Source organism: Coturnix japonica, unplaced genomic scaffold, assembly GCF_001577835.2.
Source record: "Coturnix japonica isolate 7356 unplaced genomic scaffold, Coturnix japonica 2.1 chrUnrandom339, whole genome shotgun sequence".
Classification (NCBI taxonomy): domain Eukaryota; kingdom Metazoa; phylum Chordata; class Aves; order Galliformes; family Phasianidae; genus Coturnix; species Coturnix japonica.
Window position 1 is genome coordinate 400,741 of NW_015439867.1, and position 22,448 is coordinate 423,188.

Genomic DNA, 22,448 nt, shown 5'->3' on the forward strand with positions numbered 1-22,448 from the left:
CCCCATGCAGTTCTCTGGGATATGGGGGATATGAGGGGTCGCAAGGAGGGGGCTCCGGGCCCAGTTAGGGACATTGAGGGGACCCAGAGCTCTGGGGTGGGGGGGTCTCTTGCAGTCGCGGGGAGGACCCAATCCACTGGGGGGGGGTTATCACCGTAGGAGGGTCCCCAGGCCATTATTGGGGGGGGTCCGTGGGGGTCTTGGGCATTTTGGGGGGACTCGAGAGGTCATAGAGGGGGTCACTGAGTCCAAGTGGGGATCCAAAGCTCTGGGGGGGTCACAGGGGCTGGGGGAGACCGAGGGGCACCCAGGCAGATGAGGGGGTGGGGGTTGGAGCGGGGGTCTCACCGGTCCCGGGGGTCGGTGCTGGGGGGTCCCCTGCCCCCCCACAGCCGGTGTCCCTGTGGGTTGGGACCAGGCGGTCACCGCAGGTATTTATTTATAGCCGCGGGTGGGGGATAATTACAGGGGGGGGGAGGAAGCGCCCGGGGCGTGGGCAGCTCTCGGCCCCGCGGTAACCTCTGCCCCGGCATCCCCGGGTCCCCCCCCCACCCCTGGGTCCCTCTGAGTCCCCCCAGGTCCCCATAGGACCCACAAACCCCATAGACCCCTCCCCAGGTGCCCATAGGTTCCCCAAGCCCCAAAGGTTCCCCCAAAACCCATAGATCCCCCCCAGGTTCCCCAAACTCCGTAGGTCCACCCAAACTTCATGGGTCCTCCCCAGGTCCCCATCATTCCCTTCCAGTCCCCATAGGACCCTCAGATCCCACAGGGTCCCCCCAGGTCCCCATAAGTTCCCCCAAACCCTATAGGGTCCCCCTAGATCTCCATAAGTCCCCTCAAATCCCATAGTGACGTGGGGAACCCCATATCCACACCAGTCATCCCAAATTCCATAGGTTCCCCCCAGACCCCCATAGAAACCCCAAACCCCCGCAGGTCTTACTGGGTCCCCTCCAATTCAACACTGACTTATCCCCCAACACTTCCCGCCCCCTCTCCCCCATTACCTCATGGAACCCCCCCCAGGGCACCGACCCGCCTCCTGACCCCCCCCCCCAGGTTCCACACGACCGCCCATCCATGATAACATTCCCGAGTCTATGTTGGGAAGGGAGGTCGGAGCAAGGGCAGTGGGGCTCCAGGGGGTTCCTAACCGCTCTTATCGACTCTGGGCCATCGCCGAAGAGTCCCTATACCCCCGGCACCCCATAGGTCCCCCCCCGTTGTCGCACGTAGCCCCCCGCTTCCCCATAGCCCCCCGGTCGCCCACGCAGCCGCCACCGTATGCGCCGATAGCCCCCCGTCCCCACAGCCCCCCGCGGCCGTCATAGCCCCCCCGGTCCCATAGTCGCCCCCCCCGTCTCCATAGGCCCCCCCGGTCTCCAGGTAGCGGCGCCCCCGGCCGCGGGCATAACCCCCCCCGGCCGGCCACAGGCCCCCCCCATCCCCCAGCCCCCCCCGGGCGCGGCCGGGCCCGGAAGCCCGTGGGCGCTGCAGCAGTGCCCGCTGCGCACCCACACGTATATGGGGCCGCCGGCATATTGATTTGGGGCCTCCGACCGCAAAAGAAAAATAGCTGGGGGGAGGCCCTGCGGACGGGACGGGGATGATGGGGAGGGGGCGGTATGGGGAGGCGGGAGCGGGGAGACGGGGAGCTGGTGCCGCTGCCACCCCAAAAGCTGTGGGGTCCCACAGCCGACAGGGAGGGGCTTAGAGACCGTGATCCAATCCATTGTGCGTGGTTGTGGACGGGGACACGGGACAGCTGAGGATTGGGTGAGGGGGGTGTAGGGACAGAGAGGGCGAGGGGAAACGGTGCGTGGGGGTGGGTTTGGGACTGATGGGAAGTGGTGGAGATGGGGAGCAGCAGCGGAGGGGGGATGCTAGGTTGGCGGCTGCGTGGACGGGGGGATCCTACTGTTGGGGTGAGGAGGGGAGGAGCTTGGAGTGTAGAGGGGATGCGAGCGTATTGGTGCGTGGTGGTTATTGCTATGGGGTTGGAGGGGGGATGCAGCCGGGGTGACGGGGCTGTATGCTATTGGGTGTGATGGAGGGGGGTGATGCTTGGGCGGTGAGATGAGGGGATGGGCTTATGGGTTGGAGGGGATCGATGCTGTTCGCCCTGGAGGTGATGAAAGGGGGATGGCTATCTGGGGGTGAGAGAGGGATGCTTGATGGGCGGAGGGCGGGATTCTACTGGGGTGGCGCGGGAGGCGATGCTATGGATGTTGGGATGCGTGGATGCTATGGGGTTGAGGTGGGATGCTCTCCGGTGGCGTATTGTGGACTGGTTATGGTGGGTGAGTTTGCTATGGCGGTGGGAGAGGGCGTGCTATGGGGCTTGAAGGGGATGCTGTAGGGTGGGAGGGGGGATGTTATGGGGTTGAAGGGGGATGCTGTGGGGTGACGGGGGATGCTATGGAGTGGGAGTGGATGCTATGGGGTGTCCCCATTCCCACTATTCCCAGTCTGCCATCCCCAGTGCCACGTTCCCAGCACTCCCCCCCCCCCTCCCAGTGCCCCCACTCCCCCCACACACATGGAAACCATTTGTGGACGGTTCTCTCCCTTTGAAGGGCTGCGCAGCCCCCGGCCCCACTGCTGCGTGGTGACCGCAGGGTGTGGGGGGTCGGGGGGGGCCGGGGGTGTCCCCCACCCTGGGATGGGGACGTTTCCATCTTGGGCTCAATGAGCTGCAACCTCTGTGTCCCCCCCCCCAAACTCATGGTGTGGGAGCAGAGAACCCCCTTAAAACTCATGGTAAAGGGTCTGAGAACCCCCAGACTCATTGAGTGGGTGAGAGCCCCCAGGTTGAAGTAATGGGGTCTGAGACCCCCCCCCCCAAATGATGTCATGGGGTCTGGGAACCCCCAGTTTCATGTCATAGGGCCAGAAGTGTATCACCCCCCCCCCCCAAACTCATCTCACATCCTGAGCCAGGTAAAGGGAAGGTGGGGATGGGGGGAATGGGAGAGAGGGTCAGAAAGGAGAGAGGGGAGAGGGAGCAATAGGGAAGGAGGGAGATAAAGAGGGGGTGTGGGGGTGATGGGGAGATGGAGGGGGAGGAAGTGATGGAGGGAGGGATGGGAGGATGGAAGGAAGGGAGAGGGGGCTTAGGAGGGTGGAGGGAAGGATGGGGAGATGGAAGGGATGGAGGGATGGCTGGAAGGTGAAGGGAAGGATGGAGGAAGGGAGGGAGAGATGGGGAGGTGGGGGGGGAGTCGGGGAAGGGGAGATGGAGGAAGCGGTGCAGGAGGGATATGGGGTCGTGCTGTGCAATGGGGCAGCACTGACCCCCCCACCCAGCACAGCTCTGCCCCCCTCAGCCCCCCACTACCCCATGGATCGTTGCCCCCCCCCCCCGAAATAAAACCCTTATAGGGTTTATCCCCCCATCAGGTTGATCCCCACCCCGGGGTCCAGCCGTGTGTCCCACTATGGGTGGTGGGGATCAGTGGGCGCCCCATTGATGTGAAGGGGGAGGTTGTGGGGGGGGGGGAGGGCAGTGGTTGGTTGTGGTGTTCAATGGGGGGGGGCCGTGGTTGTGGTGTTGAGCGGCGCCGGTGGTTGGGGCCGTTATTCAGCGGCTGCGGAGCGGAAAGCCCTGAGTCAGGGCTGGGAAAAGGCCCCGCTGGCTCCAGAATGGGACATTTGGGGGAAAAGAAGGAAAAAAATAGACACAGAGAGGGAGGAAAAAAGGCCCAAATCCATCTATATGTTCATATGTTTATATGGATTTTTTAACGTGGTTCGGGTGCTCATAGGGAAACAGAGATCCCCATCCCCAGGACCCCCCTGCTGCTCCCCTCCATCCCCCTCCCCATCCCATTCCCCCCCCATTCCCATCATTGGTTCCTCTTCTCCCCCGTCCCCTTTCTGTCCCCATCCCCGCTGCCCCCACACCCCACTCCTGACACCCCCAACCCCAGCCGTGCTCCATCCATATCCCCACCCCGATACAACCCCATCCCCATCCCCATTCCCACCCCGATCCCGGCTCTGTCCCCGTCCCCTCTGTGTCCCCCAGGCACCATTTGGGGCTGCTTTCAGCCCCCCCCAGAGGCCGCTGGGTTCCCCATCGCCCCCATCCCCCCCATCCCCCCCACCCCTCTATCCCCCCATCGCCCCCATTCCCTCCTCCTGTCCCTCTTTCCCTTTTCCCTTTTCCTTTCCCTCCATCACTTTTCCCTCCCATTTCCCTTTCTCTCCCCAGCCCTTCTCTTTTCCTTTCCCCCTTTTCCCCTTTTCCTTCCCCTTTGCTCCTTTTTGGCCCTTTCCCTTTCTCCTTCCCATTCTTTTTTCCCCTTTTCTTTCTTATTTCCCCCTTCTTTCCTCTCTTTTTTTAATACTTTTCTCACTTTTTCCTTCTTTTCCCCCTTTTTTCCTCCTTCCTCCCCCCTTTTTCCTCCTCTTTCACCTTTTCCCACTTTCATCCTCATTTCTTCCCATTTCCCTCCTCCTTCCCCCTCCTCCCCCCTCCCCTCTTTTCCTTCCCCCTTCCCCGTCCCCTCCCGCCCCATCCCCGCCGCCCCCCGCCCTATAGGGGCGGTTCGGGGAGGGCTCCCGGCCCCGGTCCCGGCCCGGCCCAACCCCGACGCAGCGGCACAGCGGGGCGGGCGGCGGCGGTGCTGCTCCGCCAGCGGACCCGGTACCGGCATCCCCGACCTCGGCATCCCGGTACCGGCAGCTCCGGCCCCTCCGGTACCTCCCGTCCATTCACACCGAACCTGAGCGCAGCCAGAGCACGGAGTGCGGTAAGGACGGGGAGACACCACGGGGATATGGGGACAACGTGGGGACACTGTAAGGATATGGGGACACAATGGGGTTATGGGGACACGGGGATACAGTGGGGATATGGGGATGCAATGGGGATAAGGGGACACCATGGGGACATGTGGACATGGGGACAGCATGGGGATAAGGGGACACAATAGGGACACAGGGACACCGTAGGGATATGGGGACACTGTGGGGATATGGGGACATGGGGACACTATGGGGACATGGGGACACAATGGGGTTATGGGGACATGGGGATATAGTGAGGATATGGGGATGCAATGGGGATATGGGGACACAATGGGGATATAGGGACATGATGGGGATATAGGGACATGATGGGGATATGGGGACATGGGGACACCATGGGGATATGTGGACATGGGGACACCATGGGGATAAGGGGACACAATAGGGACACAGGGACACCATAGGGATATGGGGACACAATGGGGATATAGGGACACAAGGACACCGTAGGGATATGGGGACACAATGGGACAATAGGGATAAGGGGACATGATGGGGATATGGGGATCCTATAGGAGATATGGGGATCCTATAGGGAGATATGGGGATCCTATAGGGGATATGGGGATCCTATAGGGGATATGGGGACACCGTGGGGATATGGAGACACAGTGGGTACATGGGGATACCATCGGGGTATGGGGACAACATCAGGATATGGGGACATGAGGACACTATGGGGATATGGGGACAGCCTCAGCATTGTGGGGGTCTCTAGAGCTGGAGGGGGGACATCTGGGGACAGGGACCTACAAGACAGGGGAAATCCCATTCTCCCCATTAGGAAATGGGACCAATGGGGTATGGGGACCATCAGGATACAGGAATCCCCCCATGGGGATACAGAACCTCTGGGATACGGGATTCCCAGGATATAGGAATCAAAGGATATGGGACCTCAGTGCAGAGACCCCTTAGGATCTGGGACTATTGGGATATGGGATCACTGGGATATGGGATCCCTGGGATATGGGACCCTTGGGATATGGGACCATTGGGATATGGGATCATTGGGATATGGGATCATTGGGATATGGGACCCTTGGGATATGGGATCATTGGGATATGGGACCCTTGGGATATGGGACCACTGGGATATGGGATCCTATATGGGATATGGGATCCTATATGGGATATGGGATCCTTAGGATATGGGAGCCCTGTGATGCAGCGCCATCCCCAGCAGCTCCGTGCCCCTGACCTGGTGATGGGGACGTGTCTGAACCCAGAGCTGACGACCCCCGTGACTCCTGGTGCCCCACAATGTGCAGTGGGGCCACGTCTGTCCCCAGGGCTGTGGTGTCATCCTGGACCTGGCAATGGGGCCACGTCTCCCCTGGCACGGGGCCACCAGGGACAGCCACGATGACACAACGCGGCCCCTGGGAGCCGCGGGGACCAGGAGATGGGGACACACACGTCAGGGTCTCATCCTCCCCCTTGCTGCCCTCCACCCCTGCAGGGACCTGGGGGGGGGACAGCACCGAGTGCCACCTCCATCCTGTGCTGACCCCAAACCAGACCCACCCTGTGAGGGACAGACAGGGCCCCCTTGGTGACTATGGGTTGAAAGGAGCAGAAGGGATGGGGAAACTGAGGCAGGGGGTGAGGTGGGCGCTGGGGTTTGGGACAGCAGCAGCTTTGGGGACAGGGAATGGGGGCAGAGGGCTGCGGGATGGGGACATGGAAATGGGGCTGGGGATCCAGGATATGGGATGGGATTTGAGGACGTGGGAGAGGGGACAAGGAATCAAGGGCTTGGTGTGGAGTATAGACCAGGAATGAGGTTTGGGGATTTGGGACTGTGGATGGGGACAAGGGAATGGGGACAAGGGATGGGGTTTGGGGACACAGGATGGGGGGACCTGGAAATGAGTTTGGGAACGTGGGCCAAGGAGCAGAGGAGTGAGAATGATGGGTCAGAAATGGAACTTAGGGACAAGGGAGCAGAGATCGGGGACTTGGGATAATGGGGTGAGGGTTTGGGATCAGGGGTTGGGAAGGTGAGATAAGGAACAAGGGGAACGGGGGGGGGGATGAGCAGCATTGGGGACCACAGACCGGACCCCAGGGACGGGGAATTGGGGATGGAGGGACCCCAATAGCGGCTCTGCTCGGGGTTGAGGGGCTCAAAGGGGGGAACCCGGAGCCGCCCCCTCCCACCCGTGCACTGAGCTGCCGCCGTTCTCAGCCCTGATCTCCGCGCACTATTTTCAGCCCCTCCATCGTCGGGCGCTGGTTTTAATTAAGGCTGCGGCGGCGGGGCAGCGTTCCCGGGGCACAGCCTGCCCTTGTTATCCTTGGAGGGACGCGAGAGCTGCGGCCACGGCTTAAAAATAGGAGCAATAACCAAAGAGGAGGGGGGGGGGGGTTTATATGTATGTTTATATAGATGGATTATTATATATAAAAGCTGAAAAAAGCCGGACAGAGGGTGAAGGAAACAGAGTAAAAGGGGGTGATTGGGGTTGGGGGGTGATTGGGGTTTGGGGGGTGATGTGGGGTTGTTTGAGGGGGGGTCTCAGCCCGCTGCCGTGGGGCTGCAGGGAAATAAAGGAGAGGAAGTCGCCGTGGGGGGTTGGAGGCCGCAGCGTAAATTTGATTAAAAGGGCATAAAGGGAGCAGAGATTGGGGGGGAGGTGGGGGGGGGTCGTAGCACAGCCGGCTCTTGAGCCCCTCTATGAGCCCTCCGAGCAGCCCCATGTGTGGGGCGGGGGCGCCTCCCCGCGGCGCTCAGCTGCACCCAACGCTGCCCCGTCGCACCGCGGACCCCCGACCCCTCTTTCTAACCCCCCCCACTTTCTCCTCTCCCCACAGACCCATGGCTCCGTGTCCCCGCTGACCGCCGCCCATCGCTCACTATGGGGATTCCTACACCGCCGCTTCCCCAGCGCCGCGGGGCTGCTGTCCCCGTCCGTCAGCCCCCAGGCGTCCCCCGGCCCTACGGCCCGCATTACGGCCCGTTCGGCCGCGTTCCCCACGGGCGGCCCCACGCAGGAGGTGCTGGGCGCTCCGGTGGTGGTGGCTGCTAAAAAGGCCACCCGTCCGGTGACTGCCTGCCGGGGGTCTACCGCGCTGGAGATGCCGCATCCCTACGGCTCGTGGTAAAAGGGCGGCCTCGGGGGGGGCTGCCGGGGGGGTCGGGGCCGGCGACCCCCGCTTGGTGGGACGTGCATCCCCAACGGGGTTGGTTGGGGGGTCCCGGGGGGGCCGAGGGGCTGCAGGGCTCCCTGCAGGCTCCAGCCCGCTCTCAGCCCCCCCCTGCCCGCTTACGGCTCCGAACTCGGGCCGCTCAACCCCACCCCGTAACGGCGAGCTCGGGGGTGTCACCGACGGCGGCGCCCCCGAAAAAGCGAAGCCGGGTGGGGGGGTCGCGGTGGTGGGGGGGGTGGGGGGGGCAAAGCGCTGCGAGGGGGAGCGGGGAGGGGGGGGGTCGCCGGGGGGGCGAGCATCGTGCGACTGCCCCAACTGCCAGGAGGCCGAGCGGCTGGGGCCGGCGGGGGAGTCTGCGGAGCAAGGGGCTGCACAGCTGCCACATCCCGGGCTGCGGCAAGGTGTACGGCAAGACGTCGCACCTGAAGGCGCATCTGCGCTGGCACACGGGCGAGCGGCCCTTCGTCTGCAACTGGCTCTTCTGCGGGAAGCGCTTCACCCGCTCCGACGAGCTGGAGCGTCACGTCCGCACCCACACGAGGGAGAAGAAATTCACCTGCGTGTTGTTGCAGCAAACGCTTCACCCGCCGTCCGACCACCTCAGCAAACACCAGAAGACTCACGCGACCCCGCCACCCCAAAGCTCGCGAGCCGCCCCCATCGGCCCCCCCGACCCCCCAGAACAACCCGCCCCCTCCCCCGGCTCCGCCGCTTCTCCCCGCCGCCCCATCGCTCCGTCGCCGCGGGGGGACGCGGGCAGCCCCGAGGGGGGCAGTTTGTTTGGAGATCTGACCCCCCCCTTTTCCCCCTTCTCCCCCCTCGGTATTTATTTCGGGGTGCCCCCCCCAAAAAAAACAACCCCCCCCTTTTCCCCCCCTCGCTGACCCACAGGCCCCGCAATATCCATTATAATTTATGGCTTAAATTATAGCGTGGGGTCGTGCTGGGGGGAGTGTTCCAGGTGGGCACCTCCTTTGTGTCCCCCCCCCATATTGTTTTCTCCCCCCGAAAACTTTTCTCACCCCGCACAGAGCTCAGGGACCGGGTTCCCCCCTCCTCCTCCTCACCCATTAACCTGCCCGTGTCGTCAGGCGCTGATGTGCCCCCCCCCCTTTTTAGCTGGCAACCCCCCCCCCCCAATAAAGAAATAAACGATAAATGCAATAAAGGATTCACCAGGAGCAGCAAGCGACACGCGACCCCCCCCCCCCCATCTCACAAGAGGGGAAACTGAGGCACAGGGGGGTGCAGTGCAGGACACAGCCCACACGGTGCCCCACTATGGGGTGTCCCCACTTGGGGTCCCCACACCCCACACTATGGGGGTGATTCTGCTTTGCCCCCCCCCACCCCCCCGGGCCTTATGGACCCTCATCCCTGTGCTCTCGTGTCCCTCCATCTCCATCCCCCCGTGTCTCAGTGACCCCACAAACCACCCCAACCCCACAGACCCGTGTCCCTATCACTGTGTGCCCACAAACCCCCCATAGAGGGACCCCACAGACACGGCTGTGCCCACAACACAGTGTCCCTCCTCCAGCTTCACCCCACACCTCAGCTCCCCCCATCGCACGTGGGTCTGTCTGTACGTGTGACCCCATATGGGACACCCGCATCGCTCCGAGCTCCGGCCTTTGGGCTGAGCTCCACTATGGGGCTTTTTGGGGGGGGTCAGAACGGGTCGGTTGCGGCGCCCATAGGGACAGCGCTGTGTCCCCGTGCCAGCGTGGAAAGTGCCACCCCGGGTGGTGCCAACGTTGTGCCGACCGCGCTGATCACCACCGTAGGGCTGGGGGGGGGACACACAACACAACCCATAAGGGGAACTGAGGCACGGGGACACCCCCAGCCCGCTGTCTCCACGCAGTCACCACCACAAGGGTGGGATTTAGGGTGGGATTTAGGGTGGGGGTGCCATCTTGCATCGTACCCCCCCCAAGAGGATGGATTTGGATTTGAGGGTTTCCCCCCCCCCAAAACGCTGCTCGCTGTGGGTGGGCGGCTGCCAAAGGGCTCCGAACTCATCCGCCCACATCCCGGAGCCAAACCCCAAACGGGAGCCTCCCAAAACCGCTCCGGTCCCAAAGCCACCATCGCCCCCCCCCCCCCCTATAACTCCCCATCCCTCCCGGCTTTAGGGATATAATGTCAGGGGGGGGGGCGCCACGCCAGCGCTGCGGTGGCTCTGATGTCTCGCAGCGATCGGCGCCGTCCAAATCGTTGTCTCCTATCAAACCCTGCTCGCTCCGTAACGGGTCAGGAATGGCAGGGCCCCCCACCGCAGCCCCCCGCCCCCCCCCATACAGAGAGTTTATTTAATATCCTGAAGAAATTAAAATAACTCCTGCGGCCACCGAAAGGAAAACACGGAGATAAATGTCATAAAGGGAAGCGAAAGTGGGATGGGGGGGGGGGAGATGAGACTGGGAGGAGAAATTTGGGGGGATCCAAATGGGATGGGATGGGGGCAGAGGGGTGAAGGGACCCCAATAGGGGGGTGTTCCTATATGGCACCCAGGGGACCCCAATGCAGGGGGATGCCCATAGGGGAACACAGGGATGCAGGCAGCCATGAGACCCCAGTACAGGGGCACCCATGGGACCCCAATAGGGGGATGTGGGGACATCGGAGACCCCAGTAAAGGGAGATATGGGGACCTCGGGGACCCCAATAGAGGGGCGTATAGACACCCATGGGACCCCAATAGAGACCAGTCCCCACGTGGGACACCCGTGGGACCCCGACACGTGGGGATGCGGCTCCTCGTGGGGCCCCAATAAAGGGGCTGCCCATAGGGCACCCACCGGACCACACAACCGACACCGAACCGAGACCGAACCGAACCCCGCGCGCCAATAATGACACGCGCCTTTTTCCCGCCCCCGAGAGGGCGCGCCGAGTCCTCTTAAAGCGGCAACGCTCCTTGGGGGTGGGCCCACCAAGAGATCAGCTCCCGTTACAGCGAGAACAGCCACACGAGGGGGGGGGGGTGTTGGGAGTCCTGCGGTGCGGCCCCTTTAACGCCCCCCCCACACGGAGCGGAACGCGGCGCGGTTTGTCCCTCGCGAGGTTCCGTTGGCGGTTGAACGGAGCCGCGGTCGGTGCTGGTTCCGGTCCCGGTTCTGGTCCCGGTTCCGGTCCCGGTTCCGGTTCCGGTCGCCATGTGCTCCCTGGCGCTGTTCCCCCCCCCGCCCCCCCCGGGCTCCGTTACTCTGTGTGAGTTTAACAACGCGTTGCTGTGCGGGCAGCGCGGGGAGCCGCTACCGCTCGACTTCCAGAGTCTGGTGAGGAACCACCCCCCCCCCCCCAGAGAACCGGAGCGGTTTCGGACCCCCAACCCCCCACAGGGACCCCGAACCCCCATTCCTGCCCCCTCCCCCCTATGTTTACTGGGACACCCTCATTTCCCTCCAAAATGGGCTCGGGATTTCCCCCCCCCCCCCCCCCCCCCCCCCCCCCAAAGTGTGTTTGGACCCCTCCAACGTTCCTCTAAAAGCTTGAGACCACCCTCCCCATTTTGCCCTTAAGACTGTGCTGGAACCCCCCCCCCTCTCTACCCTCCCCTAATTCTTTCCTTTTAGGCTCTCAGTGCGGACCCCCCACCCCCCTACTCTCCCCCCCCCCCCCCCCAGAAGCAGAACCCCCCCTGTTCCCACTCAAATCCCATTCCCACGCTGTATTTCCCCCCCTCCCTCCTTACACCCTCCCATTTATCCCCCCAGCTGCAGCGCTGCCCGTCACTCACTCTTGCCTCGAGGGACGGTTTGAAGGTCCCGGCCGCCCGAGTCGGGGGCTCAGCCCTTCCTGCACCACCGTGAGGCCCTTTGGAAGAGGGTCCTCTGTGCATGGTGAGTCCCCCCCCCATAATAGTTGCTGGTGCTGAGCCCTGCACAGCCCCGTTTAGTTACTGCTCTGCAGGTGGGAGAAGGTTTGGGGTCCCCATAACCCACCCCCCATTGATGGGCTTTGTCTGCAGAGGGACGGGGCTCTATGGGCTGCTGAAGGAGATCGTCAGCTCGAGGAGGAGGGGAGTTGAGGCCAGGAGGGCCCTGGCAGCCCCCATCATCCCTGCGGCCCCCCATCATGCCCCGCAACCCACAGCCACCAATATCATCCCTGCAGCCAACCCCCATCATCCCTGCTGTCCCCCTCATCCCATCCCTGCAAGCCCCATATGAATCCCTGGCAGCCCCATATCATTCCATTCCCTGCAGCTCCCCATTCATCCCCGCAGCCCCCCATCATCCCCGCAGCCCCCCCATCTCTTCCCGCAGCCCCCCATCCATCGCTTGCAGCCCCCACATCCCATCCCTGCAGCCCCCCATCACTGTTCCATGCCACCCCACTCCTGTGGGTCCCCTCCTGGTTGACGTTCTGTGTTCCCTGCAGGGCTGCAGTGGTTGAGGACGGCCCTGAGCTGCGTCCTGACCGTGTGCCGGGGGCTCTCAGCCCTGCACGGCTCCCTCCTCCCACACCTCTCGGTGGGTTCCACAACGCTGCAGGGTTCCCTTCTGTGATGGGGGGAGAAACAGCTCTGAAATGGGGCAGCAAAGGGCTGGAGGGGGGGGGGAGCAGGAGGGGCTTCCTGCCTGCTCAGCACTAACTCACGTCTGCCCCTTCCCCTGCAGCTGAGCAGCGAGGATATGATCAATGTCTTCTCCCAGGCAGTTGACTGGTGAGTGCTGAGAGACCTTGTGTGTGTTGTCACCCCATCCAGTGGTACCTCCACACCTATAGGATGGTACCCCCACACCTATAGGATGGTACCCCCACACCTATAGATGTACCCCCACACCTCAATAGGATGGTACCTCCACACCTAGAGGATTGTTACCTCCACATTTATTAAGGCTGGTACCCCCCACACCTATAGGATGGTACCCCCACACCTATAGGGTGGTACCTCCACACCTATAGGATGGTACCCCCACACCTATAGGATGGTACCCCCACACCTATAGGGTGGTACCCCCACACCTATAGAACGGTGCTATGGAGCACAGGGAGGGGATGGCATCACCCCCATCTTCAATGCTCAGCCTCCAGCACAGGGATATTGAGGGGAATCCCATCACCTGGGGCTGTTTGGTGCCTTGGTGCTGTGCTGTGCACGCAGGAGGAGCAGCATTAAACCCAACCAGGGCTTGGTTAAATAGAGCAGTGTCAGTTTGTTGAGCAGCCGGTGAGAAATCACCATCTCACTGAGGTTTATTTGGGGGTGGGTGGCTTTGGGACTTGGAATTGGGGGGGGGGGGGGGGGGCAGATGTGGGTCTGGGCTGCTCCCTGTGCCCCCTCCCTCCCTCCTTTCCTCCCTTAGGGCTGGCTGCAGTATCCGTGCCTTCGCCTGGCATCCACACACCAGCAAATTCGCCGTGGCTCTGCTGGACGACTCGGTGCGGGTCTACAACTCCAGCAGGTGAGGAGGGGGGCAGCCCCAGACCCACCACCCCAAACCCAAACCAACCACCCTGAGCACCCAGGACTCCCCCCTGCGCTCTCACTGCTCCCATAGCTCTGTTAGGCTTTCTCTCGCCCTTCAGCCTCCTTTCTCCCCTAGGTCTCCCTGCTCCCCCGGCGGGTCCCGGCAGGCGTATAAAGCTCTCCTTAAGAGAAGACTCTCCCTGCTCTTGCTGCGCCCCACGCAGCGCTGCCCCGCTGAGCCGCTCTCCCCCAGTTGGGATTTCAAGCCAACAAGTGCCAGCTCTCCCCCCGGGCTGCAGGAGCTGAATAATCACACCAGGTGTGCTCCAGCAGCGCCGCCATCACCCGCCTGGGTCCCCTCTGTCCCCTCTAAGGGGGGGGTCCCCCATCCCACATTAGGCTTTAGGCTCCCACCGTGGTCAGGGCTGCACTGAGGTCCCACGTTGCTGTTGGCCTCCTGTCACGCTCCTTCCTCCCCGCAGTGCCACCATCCCGTCGCTGAAGCATCGGCTGCAGAGGAACGTGGCTGCTGTGGCCTGGAAGCCGCTGTGTGCCTCCATCCTGGCTGTCGCCTGCCAGAGCTGCGTCCTCCTGTGGCACCTGGACCCCACATCCCTGTCCACCAGGTGATGTTCCCACATGGGGACAGACCCACAACTCGTGGCCCTGACCCCACACTGCACAACGAGGGCCGTCCATCCCATTTTGAGGGCCGTCCATCCCATTTTGAGGGCTGTCCAGGGTCGTCCATCCCCTTTTGAGGGTCGTCCATCCCCTTTTGAGGGTCGTCCATCCCCTTTTAAGGGTCGTCCATCCCCTTTTGAGGGCCGTCCATTCCATTTTGAGGGTCGTCCATCCCATATTGAGGGTCATCCATCCCATTTCGAGGGCTGTCCAGGGCCGTCCATCACATTCTGAGGGTCGTCCATCCCATTTTGAGGGCCGTCCATCCCATTTTGAAGGCCGTCCGTCCCTTTTGAGGGTCATCCATCCCATTTCGAGGGCTGTCCAGGGCCGTCCATCCCGTATTGAGGGCCGTCCATCCCCTTTTGAGGGCCGTCCATCCCCTTTTGAGGGCCATCCATCCCATTTTGAGGGTCGTCCATCCCATTTTGAGGGCTGTCCAGGGCCGTCCATCCCATTTTGAGGGTCATCCATCCCATTTCGAGGGCTGTCCAGGGTCGTCCATCCCCTTTTGAGGGTCGTCCATCCCCTTTTGAGGGTCATCCATTCCATTTTGAGGGCCGTCCATCCCCTTTTGAGGGTCATCCATCCCATTTCGAGGGCTGTCCAGGGCCATCCATCCCATTTTGAGGGCCGTCCATCCCTTTTGAGGGTCATCCATCCCATTTCGAGGGCTGTCCAGGGCCGTCCATCACATTCTGAGGGTCGTCCATCCCTTTTGAGGGTCGTCCATCCCATTTTGAGGGTTGTCCGTTCCATATTGAGGGTCATCCATCCCATTTCGAGGGCTGTCCAGGGCCATCCATCCCGTTTCAAGGGCTGTCCATACCATTCTAAGAGCGGTCCATCCTGTTTTGAGGGCGGTCCATCCCGTTTTGAGGGCGGTCCACCTCCTTTTGAGGGCCATCCATCCTGTTTTGAGGGCTGTCCATCCCATTTCACTGGGCTTCAGGTTAAATCCAGGCTGGTGTCCGTCCCCGCTGTGGGTACAGAAGGAGCTGTGGTGCATCACCAGCCCTTTGCATCCCTCCTGTCCCCGTATCAGCTGTGGTTTCTGTCCCTGCAGACCCTCGTCTGGCTGTGCCCAGGTGCTGTCCTACCCCGGGCACAGCCCCGTCACCAGCCTGGCGTGGGCACCCAGCGGGAAGCTGCTGCTCTCAGCCTCACCCGTGGACACGGCCATGCTGGTGAGTGTGGGGCTGTGTCTGGGGGGGGTCCAGGGTTGTCACCCCACTGCTGGGACACTTGGGGGGCAGCACCTCCTCCAAGGACACATGGAGCACTGAGATGTGAAGCAGTGACCACGTCTGAGCTCTGACTGATGGTGGGAGCTCTGCGATGTCCCAAACCCCTCTGTCCCCTCCAGGTGTGGGATGTGTCCACTGAGAACTGTGTCCAGCTGCAGTGGTTTGGGGGCGGCGGGGTCACCTTCCTGGCGTGGTCCCCTGATGGCAGCAAGGTCCTGGCAGCCACCCCTTCAGCCGTGTTCAAGTGAGCTCCTGGCCCCGCTCCTTCCTCCTTTTAGTCACTCTATTACCATTTTCATCTGCCTCCCATTGAAGTGTGCCTGCCTGCTTTGTGTCCTTTGCTCCTTCCCTTCCCCCCGGGTCAGATATGGGGGTAAATTAGGTCCGATGTCTCTCAGAAGGGGCTGAATTGGGGCAGATTATCCCTCTCACGTCATTCTCTCTCTCTTACAGAGTTTGGGAAGCTCAGATGTGGACGTGTGAGAAGTGGCCAACCATCAAAGGGCGCTGCCAGGTGGGGTGGGCACAGTGGGGAGGGGCATTGCCCACCCCATGGGGGTCTGCAGGGCGTTCTGACACCCCCCTGTGCCCCACAGACGGGGTGTTGGAGCCCGGATGGCAGCCGGCTGCTCTTCACGGTGCTGGGAGAGTCCGTCATCTACTCCTTGTCCTTCTCTGAATACAGGGGTGAGTGACCCCCCATAGAGCCCCATTTGCTCCCCCAGCCGTCGTTTTGCTTTCAGCTGTGGGTGCTTGTGGCCAAGAGAGGCTCTGTATCCATCTGGGACAGCTTCCTACCTGCTGTGGTGTAGCAAAGGCAGGACAGCAGGAGGCTCCACAGCTCAAAGAGGCAGAAATTCCACATCATTTTAAGAAGAGAAGTGCAGATTCAGGGCAATGAGACGACCTGCACAGAGCAGGGGAGCAGAAGTGAGTTCTCTCTTTGTGTCTTCATTGCAGGGGACATGCAGGGGCAGGTGGGAGGTTCCAAAACAGCTTCCATCGTGGCAGATCTGTCGGAGACCACCTTCGAGACGCACTATGGGGAGGAGAGGTGGGTCTGTGTGCGATGCTGGGAGGTGGAGGGGCTCCGTGCCCCCCTCCCAGCCCTGTGCATATGGGTGGGCGCTCACAGTGCTGTGCTGCAGGGTCGGAGGAGCTGTGCAGTCCATGGTGTGGGACCCCACCGGGGAGCGGCTGGCGGTGATCATCCGAGGTCAGAGCTGTGATGCCCCAAATCCACCCATCCTGCAGGGGCAATCCTTGGGGCTGGGGGGGGCAGCACCCATCTTCTCTCCACTCTTCCTCACTGTGACTTTGCCCCTCTGCACAAAGCATCCCCCCCCACACCCCAAACCCCCACGGTGACGCTGTGCAGTGTCTGCTCCTGGTTATCCCTTGAGGACAGAGCTCTGTTCCCTTCTCACTCATGACACACAAATCACCTCTCCCAGCCCCACCACCAGCTCTCTGCGTTCCCACAGTGCCCACATTGCACCCTGTGCCCCCCCCCGGCCCTATTGGAGGAGCAGCCTTAGGATAATTGAGCCATTGAGGCCCTCCTGGCTGCAGACAAAGCACAGCTTTGACAGCCCCGAGGTGCAGCAGCGCTGGGGATGCTGTGTTGTACCTGAGCTCAGCCATTTGGTTTTGTCGTGCTTATAAAGCTGGAGGGGAGGAAATGGGGAGGGAAAAGCTGCAGGGCAGTTGGGCTGCCCCCATCCTGCAGTGGGGGATCCCATTTGGAAGGGCAGGAGCACTGCATGCAGAGCTGGCTGCACTCCCCACATCACTCCTGCTTTGCTGACCCCATTGCTGCCCCTCACCCCCAGCACAGCTCACAGCTGCTTCCCTCCCCCTGCAGGAGATCAGACGGTGGTGGCTGTGTTCCGTACCCGCAACAGTCCCGTGTTTGAGCTCCTGCCGTGGTGCGTAGCAGATGGTCTGGGGGCTTCTGGTGCTGGTGTAGGGTTGATTGAACACCGTGGTCACATTTTGGACACATTGTCCGTTATCCTGAAGACCTTTTGTGGTTCTCATTTGGCACAGCACAGATCCCAATTAACCCCTTTGTGTCACCGCTGTGCCCGGGCTGTGCCACCTCTCCCTGCAGCTCTCCTTTCCCTTCCAGCGGGTTCCTGCGGGGGGAGCAGAACGCGGAGCCGCAGCTCATTGCCTTCCATCCCTGCTTCCAGAAGGGAGCGCTGCTGACCGTGGTGAGTGCAGCTTCGGCTCCGGGGGGTCTTTGCTGCAGCTCGGGGGGTGGAATTGTCCCAGCGGAGCAGGGAGGGCAGTGGTGACCCATTGCGATGTGGAACGGCGATGCCCAGTGCTGATCTTTGTACCGTTGTCCTCTCCAGTGCTGGTCCACGGGGACCATCAGCCACATCCCCTTCTTCTTCCTGAGTGCCTGCGTGCCCTACGGCAGCCCCGGCCGCAGCCCCGCCGTGGTGACGGCCAGCAGCAGCGTGCGGGAGCAGCCGCTCTTCTCCGAGCTCTGACAGCAGCGTATGGAACCAGGACGTTCAGGGTCTCAGGACACTGCAGGGCTGTGGTCCCTTCTTGTCCCCCCATGGGTTCTGTATCTGTGCAGCTCCGTGTGCTCATCCTGTGGAAGGTGGGGCTCAGTGGGTCAGCGCCGTGCAGATTAAAGGTGACTCCTCATCCCCCACACCTTGCTCTGCTCCTCGCTCTGCTCCTTGCCCATGGAAACAAGGAAACTTTCCCTGTAAGTTAGTTGGGGGATGAAGCCCCTCGGGTTTGCTTCTGGGGCTCTGGTGCTGCTCTGCGCTGCCAGGCTGTAGTCTGGAGTGCACCTGCAAGAGAAGAACCATTCAGTGCTTAAATTAAAGCAGATTGAAGGCTCCTGACACAACGTTTGTGTGCAGCACTGGTGGGTGGGAGCCCCCAGGTGAGTGTGGGGGCTTTGCTCTGTGGTTAAATGGCTGCACTGAGGGCTCCTCGGCCCTAAAAACAGCCTTTGGGCTTCACCTTGAGGGCGTAAGGAACCACCAGAAGTGCTGCAGCTCAGTGAGACCCAGCACAGAACAGACCTTTCCCTCCCAGCCCTATTGATGAGTGCTGCTGCAGCCCCATGCCATCCCATGTGATTCTGGACAGCACTGGGGGAGCAGATGGGCTGCAGTGGGATTACGGGGAGGCTGAGGGGGGCAGTGCTTAAACCCCAGGATTACAAGTGGTTAATCCCTGGGATTACGCTGTAATCGCCCTGCGGTGGACATGGGGAGGGCCCTGCTCAGCCCACACTGCCAGCACCCCCAGGACCCACAAAACCCTCCTGAAAGCCAAACCCCAAAACAAGGCATGGAAACTGCTCCTCCACCCCACAGAAAGGACGGCAGCAACCCACCCTGCAATGGGGCTGTGCTGGGAGAGCCGCGAGGACACGGGGTAAACAACTCACAGCAGAGATGTTTAGAGATGCTTCAGCGGTGAGGATCCCCAGTTTGGATCTGCTGCTGTGGTGTCACAGGATGGTGCTGAGCGTCTCCTCCTCCTCGGGGCTGTGCTGCTGGCAGGGCAGTGCCCGCAGGTACTCGAGGTGCAGCCGGGTTTCAGCGCGGCTCCTCCGCACGTAGTGTCCCACGTAGGCAAGGACGGCACCGAGCCACCCCCCCACAGCCACCAGCATGGCCACATCTGGCACCCGGGGCTGCCCGCTCCGTGCCAGGGTCTCATTGTGGCTGCCAGCGGTGGGGGGAAGGCCCTGGGGACCCCCCCAAGGACAGCGGCAGCCTCGGGGGCAGCAGGGCAGCCCCAGCAGCAGCAGGAACAGCCAGGCTGCCCACATTGCCCTGCAGCGGGAGGGGGGGTCTATGTCCTCCCCAGGACAGCTGGGCTGGTGACGTTCCCCTCCCAGGGGCAGCTGGGATGGGGGGAATGGGGGTGGTGAGGCTGCACCTGCTTCTGCACCCCAGTGTGGGACATTTTGCAACCCCATGTGCCCCACGGACACCCCCAAAGCAGCTCCCACTGCCTGACCAGCAGACGCGTTGAGAATGCACTGGTTTTTACTGGTGTTGGCAGCCAATACATAACAGGCCGGGCACTGAATCCTAAAAGCCTCTCAAGTCTGTTCTGTGCTCTCACATCAGTCCAATGCTGTAACTGGGACCAGTGGCTCCCCCAGCTCACAGCACTGTGATCGAGCCAAGTAGGAATGGTCTCAGCTGTTCCCAGCAACAGTCCATGGGAAGTCCCAGCATGGGCGTCTCATTGGGGATGGCCCCTGCAGGGCTGGGGGCCTCATCCGCTTTGTGCTCCCCCCCCCTGCAGTGCCAGTGTCCTCCGGGCCATCTCCAACGCCCCCTCCCGTGTGCGGTTGCCTCCGATGAAGCCGCTTGAGTGCACAAAGACACAACCTGGGATCCCGGTGAGCTGAGACAGCGCCTCATCACGAACACCCCGCCACGGCTCGGGGAGAGGAAGGCTGCAGTGGTGGGAAAAGGGGCAGGGGGTGAGATCCTGTCCCCTCCTGGCAGGGCATGCTCTGGGGACGGGGCTCACCGGCTCTCGAAGCTGCGTGGTCCCACCGGGACGCTCTGCAGCCGCCACTGCCCGCTGCGGTCGGGGAAAAGCACCAAGAGGAGCGGGTTGTGCAGCTCCAGCTCCTTCTCCAGGCTGAAGAGATGCTCCTTCCAGGGGCAGCCGCCCTGCGGGAGCTCCAGCATCACCCCGCTTGCGTCCACCTGGAGAGGGAACATGATGTGGCTGTGTGGGGTCCGGCCCTGTGCCCCAGCTTCTCCCCCCTTCATGTGCATTTTTCCATCTGAATAGCAAAGCCCCCTTCCAGATCAGACCCTGCGTTGTGGGGATGCACCACCATCTGCTCAGGGTGCATGGAGAGTGGTGGTGGAGCGTGGGAAGGAACGTGACAGCACGCAGTGCTACAGGGGTGCATAAAGGGGAATGCATGTGGCTATGAGGAAGCATGATGGGGTGCACAGTCATGTCCTGAGCTGTGTGAGGAGGTTAATACCAAGGGGACACAGCCTCCCCCTGCCCCAGGGTTCCACCCACCCCCCAAAACAAGTGTGGGGAGCACCTCAAAGCGGCGCCGGATGGCGTCCTCCACGAGGACCCGCGCAGGCAGCCAGGCACGGTGATAGTAGTCCAGCCTGTCCATGAACTCACTGCCCACCAGCTCCATTGCCCGCTTAAACCCTGCCTGTGGATACAGCAGGTCAGAGGTGACCCCAAAGAACACAGCCCTGTGTCCCTCAGAGGTGACCCCAAAGAACACAGCCCTATGTCCCCCCTTTCCCACACGTCCCCACCTCAGTGTCCTGGTCGGGGTCGTTCCAGCGGGGGTTCAGGTGCCCCACACGGGAGCTGAGGTTGGTGGTGAGGGCGTAGCGGGGCTCCCCGTCCGTCTGGGCGATGCCGTTGTCGATGGCGTCGATCTCCTCCACAAAGTTCTCATAGAGCTTATGGATATGGTGGGGTCACAACACATGGAACCTAACCCTTCTTTCATAGGGTTGTTTCCTCAATAGAAAGCTGTGCTGGTGGGTCAGAAATCCCCGGTACCTTATCATAGAGTGCAGTCACTACAGGGCTGTCCTCTGGCTGCCCCAGGAGCCCAGCAAGGATTTGAGAGCCAAAGTGGCAATAAACCAACCCAGCGCTGCTCAGCTTGGTGGTCCAGGGCTTGCTGGGCTGGAGGCTCCGCATGGACTGGGTGAAAGACCTGTGGGGTTGCAGGGTCAGCTCTGGGGGGTGGGGGGGTGGGGGGAACCCCCTTATGTGGTGAGCCCGGTGTGGGTGCAGTGTCTCACCTCTGGTGATGGTCATAGCGGTGCCTCTCGGGGTCATATTCACCCCCCACATCCACCACCACATCGCACTGGGCCAGGCGCTGGGGGTCCCGGGTCCGAACCACCTCCGCATCCTACTGAGGAATGGGGTGAGGTTGGGGGTTGGGGGGGGGCAGGGAACTTAAGGGGGAAACGGGGACATAAGGGAGGCCAACGGGTGGAACTGAGTAACCCAATGAGGAGCTGGGGGGCTCAGTGTGTCCCCAATGACTGGGGGACCTAAAAGTGCCCCCCAAGATGGGACCAAGGGCTGAGCATGGGGACCACAGGGCGGCCTATAAGTGACACTGGGGACCGCAGCGTTGGGCTGGGGATACAAGAGGGGTCAGTAGGTAAATGAAGGCAGCAGGACGGAGCCCAGCAGAGACCGAGGAGCCCATTATGGGGCTGAGGGTCGCAGTGCGGCCTCAGTGAATGGCGTGAAGCTGTAAATGGGTCTGGGGTCCCATTAAGTGCCCAGTGACACTGCGGGCCCCAATGGGGCGGCGCTGAGGCTGTAGGCCCCGGCGGTGCTGGAGGGCCGAAGAGGCCGCGTCCGTACCCGGTATCGCGGCAGCAGGCGCAGCAGGTAACAGGCCAGCGCCTCGTCGCAGTGGAAGGTGCCGTCGTGGGTTCCGATGCGCAGAACCGGCTCCGTTCGGGCCCGTTTGGGGCCGGTTCCGCTCCCGGTGATGGCGGCCGCCATGATGGGGATGGCACGCAGAGGGCCTCGCATCACTGCGCATGCGCAGCACCGCCTCCACAACAACATCCCCACTGCGCTGCGGCACCGCCCCTTTAAATCTCCTCCACGCATGCGCAGTCTCAGCACGCCCCGCCCTTCAGCACTGCGCATGTGCGGCTCAGCACCGCCCCCCACCCACTCGCGCATGCGCACGGCGCGGAGCTGCGGACACGTGGACGGGCCGCGACGCTGAAACACGCGTGGGTACGAGAGAAGGGAGCGCTGAGACCGGGCTGAGGGGACGGGACAGAGCGACACGGCCCCGCAATGCAGCCGGTGCCACCTTTATTTGCACGGAGATGGAGCCCCATTGCCGCGGGTGACCCCCATGCCCACGCAAGGTCCATCCCCACGCAGTATTCCCCCCCAGGTCAGGCTGCCTGCAGGGTCCCCACCCCCCGCTGTCCACGCAGGGACTGTGAGCTCTTCTTGTCCCGCACACGGTGCTGCCCGGGGTCCCATTGAGGCACCCAGCCCCATTGAGGCACTCAGCCCCATTGAGGCACTCAGCCCCATTGAGGCACTCAGCCCCATTGAGGCACTCAGCCCCATTGAGGCACTCAGC

At 62.2% G+C, this 22,448-nt stretch overlaps 3 protein-coding genes and 1 long non-coding RNA gene across 4 annotated transcripts in view; 3 read left to right on the top strand and 1 right to left on the bottom strand.

Annotated features, from left to right (window-relative positions):
- Nucleotides 1-7,676: 7,676 nt before the first annotated feature.
- SP7 (Sp7 transcription factor) lies at nucleotides 7,677-9,119 on the top strand. The gene is given in 8 exon segments (XM_032441626.1): nucleotides 7,677-7,773; nucleotides 7,852-7,885; nucleotides 7,887-7,969; nucleotides 7,972-8,053; nucleotides 8,055-8,123; nucleotides 8,155-8,313; nucleotides 8,315-8,742; nucleotides 9,088-9,119. Coding segments are annotated over 8 exon segments (984 nt in total).
- A 1,888-nt stretch (nucleotides 9,120-11,007) lies between these two features.
- On the top strand, nucleotides 11,008-18,192 carry AAAS (aladin WD repeat nucleoporin). The gene is given in 18 exon segments (XM_015850386.2): nucleotides 11,008-11,253; nucleotides 11,692-11,747; nucleotides 11,749-11,818; nucleotides 11,944-12,006; nucleotides 12,367-12,450; nucleotides 12,598-12,644; nucleotides 13,288-13,386; nucleotides 13,528-13,710; nucleotides 13,874-14,017; nucleotides 15,142-15,262; nucleotides 15,442-15,566; nucleotides 15,776-15,836; nucleotides 15,919-16,009; nucleotides 16,283-16,376; nucleotides 16,471-16,538; nucleotides 17,187-17,250; nucleotides 17,454-17,538; nucleotides 17,683-18,192. Coding segments are annotated over 18 exon segments (1,719 nt in total). The 5' UTR covers nucleotides 11,008-11,130; the 3' UTR covers nucleotides 17,824-18,192.
- Nucleotides 18,193-19,335: 1,143 nt separating this feature from the next.
- MYG1 (MYG1 exonuclease) lies at nucleotides 19,336-21,899 on the bottom strand. Its single transcript, XM_015850368.2, has 7 exons — nucleotides 21,701-21,899; nucleotides 21,121-21,233; nucleotides 20,873-21,032; nucleotides 20,620-20,769; nucleotides 20,388-20,510; nucleotides 19,850-20,031; nucleotides 19,336-19,772 (listed from the first exon to the last, which is right to left on the bottom strand). The coding sequence occupies exons 1-7, from the start codon at nucleotides 21,872-21,874 to the stop codon at nucleotides 19,589-19,591; spliced, it is 1,086 nt and encodes a 361-aa protein (XP_015705854.1). The 5' UTR covers nucleotides 21,875-21,899; the 3' UTR covers nucleotides 19,336-19,588.
- Nucleotides 21,900-22,030: 131 nt separating this feature from the next.
- The window catches only part of LOC116652602, an 8,695-nt gene continuing 8,277 nt past the window's right edge, over nucleotides 22,031-22,448 (top strand). The window contains exon 1 of the long non-coding RNA XR_004305762.1: nucleotides 22,031-22,087. This is a non-coding gene — a long non-coding RNA (uncharacterized LOC116652602). The remainder of the gene's footprint in view (nucleotides 22,088-22,448) is intronic.